General features: G+C 39.9%; 1 protein-coding gene across 1 annotated transcript in view; it reads left to right on the top strand.

The window, feature by feature from the left end:
- The window catches only part of DGKB (diacylglycerol kinase beta), a 374677-nt gene that overhangs the window by 172972 nt on the left and 195036 nt on the right, over positions 1–6669 (top strand). The window contains exon 17 of the mRNA XM_018557729.1: positions 2197–2313. Coding sequence (XP_018413231.1) covers positions 2197–2313 — 117 coding nt within the window. The remainder of the gene's footprint in view (positions 1–2196; positions 2314–6669) is intronic.

The raw sequence follows: 6669 nt of genomic DNA, 5'->3' as shown, positions 1-6669 counted from the left end.
ATAAAAATTATATAATATAATATAAAAATATAATCTGTGTAATTTAAAAAAAATGAAAAAAGAATGTGTTTTCTCTATTCTATATTCTCACGTTTAAGACATGCCGAAGCCACTGATTTTCCACTGCTGTCTACTTGGCAACGGCAGCTACATTTTAAAACACAGAAGCAATTTCCACAGCGTGACCACTTTAAATAAATAAAAAAAACAGAGATTCCTTTGAAGGGAGAAAAAAACAAACATCTGAACACACAAGACACACCAACCCTTGTGGAATACATTCTGCTTAAATATACACAAAACTGATTTTTATAGCACATTGAACAGCTGTTTTTTGATGTACAAACACATTTTCGCTAATGAGTCCCCTAGACGCGCAGACCTCAAACACATTCATAAGTAGAACCCTTTAGGGTCTGTTTAATCGCAAGAGCAATTAATATACATAAAGATATAGGTAAAAGTAGATCAGATACAAAGAAAATGTCACAAGATATGCTTAAATGCAATGTTAGGGGAAGAAAGGGATATGCCCTTTAAGTTCACTTATTTTATAATGATATGAAGAAAAAAAAAGATTTTTTTTTTACAAATCGGAACTGTTTGATAACATAATAGCTTGTGGCGTCATTGCATTCTCCATTTATTGTTGTGATGTTAATGTTTTGGATTAATCAATGCGCACAATAATTTGACCCTAAAGAAAACCAATTTACAGACGGGCTTGTGAAGAATCTGGAAACTTGTCCTAAAAAGGACTTTTTTATGGTGTAGTGTTTTTATTAACTATTAACTTTTCGCTTTGGTGAATAAGTAGGGGTAGCAACTACTCCTTACTCATTCACAACGGGGGGAGGCATCTGGGTGCCCCCTTCATGAAAGGGGCTACCCAGATGCAGATGAGCCCCCCTGCCCACAGACCCCCACAACCACTGGGCCAGCGTTGTGGGGAAGAAGCCCTTGTCCTCATTGGCATGGGGACAAGGTGCTTTTCCAGGGGGCCCCACTGGAAAAGCTCCCTCCCAATGTTGAGGGCATTTAACCTGGTATGGTGCAGGGAGGGAGGGGCACTCTCCCTACCATGCCCGGCCAGTGATCAGATTAAGGGTCTGGTATGGAATTTTAGGGTGGACCCCCGCATTTTTTTTTTTTTGGTGTTGGGGCCCCCTTAAAATTTCTACCAAACCTAAAGGGTCTGGTATGAATTTGTAGGGGAATCCCACACCGGTTTAATTTTTTTACATTCACATTTTCCATTCTGTTTGCTACCTCTGAAGTAGCGAACAGAATGACCGAGCCGAATGCTGAGCCGAACATTCACTCTCTGCTGTTCGGCCCCTTTGAGATTAGGAAGTGAAGAAGGAACTGCAGAATGTTCACCTCAGCAGATCCAGATATTGCATCTGGCGGGCTTTTCTGTTCAGCCGAACGTGCTGAGACTGCTCGGCCACGCCAAAGGGAGGTGAAGTGAGCCGAATGCAGCCAATGTACAGCTAAAAATAGCCGTACAGGTCTGCAGTAAATAGCTGAAGAGGCTTCGGCTCACTTCACTTTGGTCCGGTTAGTCATTCGGCTGCCTTCGGCAGCTTAGTGAATAACCCCCTGTATGTTACAATGAAACGGAATTATGGGGAAGACTTAAGAAGACACTGACGTGTATAGAATGAAGTGAGAAGACACTAAAATGTATGAAAAAGAGTGAGTGAGACTGCGCTGAAATGGATAAGACTAAGGGCTCTAGCTACAAACAATTCGCAGAGCCATTCTCTCCAATCTCTGTGAACATTTGTTCTGTGTAAATGGAGGCAAAAAACAAACATTTAAGTATATTTTCTTTTCAGGTAGAATGTAATGTAATACCACAGCATGGCCACAAGATGGAGCCTAGGAGCGTAGGAAATAATGACTCATTTCATGTGCTCCTCAGCTCCATCTAGTGGTCATAATGTAACATTACATTTTACCTAAAAAGAATCTATACTAAAACTGTTTTTTTGTTTGTTTTGCCTCTATTCGCACAGAACACATGTTTACAGAGATTAGCAGAATGAATGGTTCTGTGGATTGTTTATTAATAGACCCCTTTATGTCATAAAAATGCAGTATAATACTGTGTATAAAAAAAGAAAGCTATTGATTTTTTTTTTCTTGCTGACATTATACAAACATTTATTGCAAATGTCTCTTTTCTTAAAGGAGAGACAGTCAACAGTGAAGAAGGAGAAGAACTGTGCTCAACAGGGGAACAAATCGGGTGAAAGGACGAAGATGCAGAGAGCGAACTCGGTCACCGTAGATGGACAAGGTCTTCAGGTTTGAAATGCTTTTTTTTGTGGAAATCTTGTGATTTTGCTGCAACAATGTTGCTGCACTGTAACCTTTCAGACCTGGTAGAGCTTTGGTTGTACAGTAATACCTTGGTTTACAAGCATAATTCGTTCCGGCAGCATGCTTGTAATCGAAAGCGTTTGTATATCAAAGCGAATTTCCCCATAGGAAATAATGGAAATTCAGATGATTCGTTCCACAACCCCAAAATATTCCTATAAAAATGATTACAATACTGTACTGTAATATAATACTGTACAAAATATAAAGAAAAATAAACCAATTACCGGTACCTTCGTGGCTGGTGTGAGGGGGGACAAGAGAGAGGAGGATTATTGTGGATGACGACTTTCATTACCACTAACGGAATCACTGCTATCTCTTGACTCAATGGAATCTTTTTCATTTCGTGAAACCTTAACAAGGAATCTATCCAATGTGACATGCATTGTCGTTAAACGGACTCATCGCTCGCACTGCTACAGCCTTATTCGGTGGTGGTTTTCTACAAAATTTTGCTCTTATTGCAAGACATTGCTTCGCTACATTTACTGAGCCAGGGGTAGGCAACTTCAACACTCCAGCTGTGTTGAAAAAACAAATCCCATCATGCCTCTTTCACTGGGAGTTATGCCTGTAGCTGTCAGTCTTGCACTGCCTCATGGGAGTGTCAAGGTTGCCTATTTCTGCACTAAGCTATAGAAATTTCACTTAGCAAAGTAAAACATTCTTTACTCCATTAGTATATAAGCCACAATGTGAGGGCCCGTTTACACCAGGGCCATGCATTAATCACATGTTTCCCTGCGATTAATGCATGGCACAGTGTCATGCACCTACTATGTGTTTGTAGTGCAGTAAATACGTTGTGTTGCAATTTATTTAAGTAACACCCCGAAGTCACCTCCTGCATGCAATGCAATTGACCGTGTGGTACCGCAATACTGTGCATTGTGCTGTGGTTGAGAAAAATAGCGCATGCCCTGGTGCGAACGGGCCCTTACTGTAATGGAGGGAATGGGCACAGACAGAGACTGTCTTGTCCTGGAGCTGCGTATCCTTTGTAACACAAATACATTAAAAATATTCCTTTATTGTAAATTGGAATCCCTCTGTCTCCGTCTGATTTTTTTACCTGGCCAATGAGAAGATGAGAAATGCAAATGATGAAATATTAGATGCTTCCCCAATGTGTAGGGAAAAGATACTTTGGCTGACGGCTGACATATGGGTTATTATAACAAATAATTGAGACCTTGTCTCAAGGCTCTAATTATGAGGCAGTAAAATTTGATGGTTTGGCAACATGTCCTGGGTCATTATTTGGCATTGCCGCACTAACTATTGCTAGTACAAAGATTTATGGCAATGAATGCCTCGTCAGAATTTTGCAGTGGGTTTAGAGCTGATATCCAGAGTGCTCATTGACTTTTACTCAGGATGACGACGAGAGTCTTGTGCTGTTTTGCTGTGCAACATTACAAAAATGTGTGGCTGATCTGTTCCCCTGAATGTGTCTCCTTCTCCCTGTATTTGTTTTTTTTAAACTGCATCTAGCCACCAGGGCTTGGTACTGTTGGATGAAGTGTGTACTCGACTGACAGAACTTGAGGGATGCTAAGGGGTAATTAGTATGATCGCTGCAGTTGCCAGTGAACACTCAATCTTTCAAATGTTATCAGTAAGTGATCAAATAAGAGTTTGGATAAAATGAATTCTAAACTTTATGGGGGGTTATTCACAGAGGAGCCGAAGGTTCCAGCTGCAGCTTCGGCTGATCCTTCTGCTCTCTTTGGCCACCTGAGCCCTTCGGTTCAGTCAAACCGAAGGGCTGCTGTACAGGCTATTCACTACAGCCCGTACAGCAGCCCAAGGCGGGCAAGCAGCTCAGCCGAGCTAAAGGCATATGCTCGACATAAGTGACGCCTGAAGCGGGGCGAACGGCCTGCCGAAGGGCTAACTGTAAGCCCCGCAAATGACAGCTAGGCGGATCCAGTTGTGATCTCATGGCTGGCTCCGCCCAGTTGTAATGACCAATCAGTGTCCCCAAATGACCTGGCATTGCTGATCTGTCATTAAACAATAACAACTGGGCGAAGCCGGCTGTGACGTCACGGCCTGGTCCGCTCAGTTGTTATTCATTGGCCGGGACCTGCTAGAAGATTCGGCTGACCGAAGTGCATGTTCGGCTGACCGAAGTGCAGCCGATGTACGGCTGATTTCAGCTGATGTACAGCTGAAATCAGCTGTACTGAGCAGAAGTGAATAGCCGAACAGCGGCTGGGTTATTCACTCTGCTGCCTTCGGCAGTTTTGTGAATTACCCCCCTAAGACTTCTTCTTTAAATGTAGGAACTGGGTGTGCAGGGGTGAAATCGCCAAAAGCAAAATGTTCTGATTTAATTTTATTCAGACTCTTGTAGTATATAAACCCAACATGTTTCAGGCATTCATAGGGGCCCCCTTCATCAGGGCTTGGTACTGTTGGATGAAGTGTGTAATCAACTGATAGAATTTGAGGGATCCTGAGGAGTAATTAGATCTTTATTCATGGTGGGGACCCCCAGGGCTGCAAGGCTGAAGTGCGAACCACTAAGTCACTGTGCTGCCCATTGCCCAGGTATCTAGTGTGCATTTAACATTACATAATTGCACACTAGCCCTACACATATATGGGCAATGATTTAACAGTTGTGGCCCAGAGCTGGCAGCCAACGCATCATTTAAAGTATTTGTAAACTCAATTTCCAAAATATCATATCAACTTTAACATATTTAAGCAACTGTTTCACTATAAAAGAGGGAATACCTGTAAAAGAAGATAGTAAATACGCACCTTTCCCCGGTTTAAAAGCCACTCTGATCCTGAGGAATCTTTTGCTGAGGTCTTCATGGAAACCCACACTTCCAGGAGTTCCAACCTCCTGGGCACACCACACCTCTCACTGGTTTCTGGGCACACCACACCTCCACGTCAGTGCAATGAACCCTGTAATGATATAAAGGTAAGAGGGATGAACCGGTGAGAATTTGATATATATATTATAAATAATTTGCCTACAAAAGTCAGGTGGTCTTAATAATCTGGCCACTCAGTGTATATATATATATATAAATAAGATAATAAAAAACAAGTTTGGGATACATATATGGAAACAAGCATCATTCTTTTCTTTTTGCCAAATTTAACAAGGTACACAGAGGAATTAGTAGCCCAGCAAAGGTGTATAAAAAGTCAAAACACTTCTTAGCATAAGATACCTAATTTATTTTTTAGGTGTAGTGCTCTTTTGACTTTATATAAAATGTCATCAAAAACACCTAGCTGCCCTGACTACTAATATTAAAAAATATACATCAGCGATTATTGTTACGTGTGCCAAGAGAATTCCTCATCACTCGGTCCACCACACACGAGTTAATTCATTTTATACGTGCAAAATGAAAATGTGAAACAACATCTTCACGGTTTAAATACTGAATCTTAGGCTGCAATAATCTGAATTTATTCTTTTCTATTATTATTAATCATACTTAAGCACATTCATCTTATTTCACTCCAGCTAACCAGAATAATGATCATGATTATTACTTCTAATTAGAGGAAGCAATAGATCATGTATAACCTTAGGATGAGTCTCATTAATTAACCTGGGTCCACGGGGACATCGGCTACAAGTAGATAAGCACTTCATCTTTGTCATGTTAACTTTAGTTTATCCTTCTCTGCAATAGATAGTCCTCTGGTTATTGATATTGAAATAAATAGGTAAATTTGATGAAATATGAAAAATCAGGAGCGTCAATACTTTCATGATATACATTTACAATGGGAGAGGGTGAGCCGTGAAAATTTCAATCAATTTTAATTAGTTTCAGTATCACATTATGCAAGAGAATACATTTAGTGAATGTATTACTTATATGTGACAACTGTAATTATTATTATAGATAATATTTTTTTTCTTTATCAAGGAGCAGTGTTTTTCTTTTTTTTTTAATCGTTAGTGTTCATTTATTTCTCGTGTTTATTTAGATAAGCATAATTATCTGTAACAGATATGTTTTTTTATCAAACCAGAAAACTCTGTAATTCAAAAGTGATGTATAATTATACGAATACAGATTAATCGCTATATAACAAGCTGCTTATTAAATTACTGGCGCATCTGTAATTTTTTTTTCCTGTACCGATCCTTAGCAAAACTGATTTGAAATATTTTTTTAATAGCTATACTTTTTAATTTTTGCACATTGGAATGGACAGATTTTTCCCCCAAAAAGGTTGCATCGTTTTCCTAGGAAACATGGGATAATTTACAGAAAACAGACACCATATATA

Source organism: Nanorana parkeri, unplaced genomic scaffold, assembly GCF_000935625.1.
Source record: "Nanorana parkeri isolate BGI_ZX_2015 unplaced genomic scaffold, ASM93562v1 scaffold300, whole genome shotgun sequence".
In the NCBI taxonomy this organism is placed as follows: domain Eukaryota; kingdom Metazoa; phylum Chordata; class Amphibia; order Anura; family Dicroglossidae; genus Nanorana; species Nanorana parkeri.
This window is presented reverse-complemented; position numbering and strand designations above follow the sequence as displayed.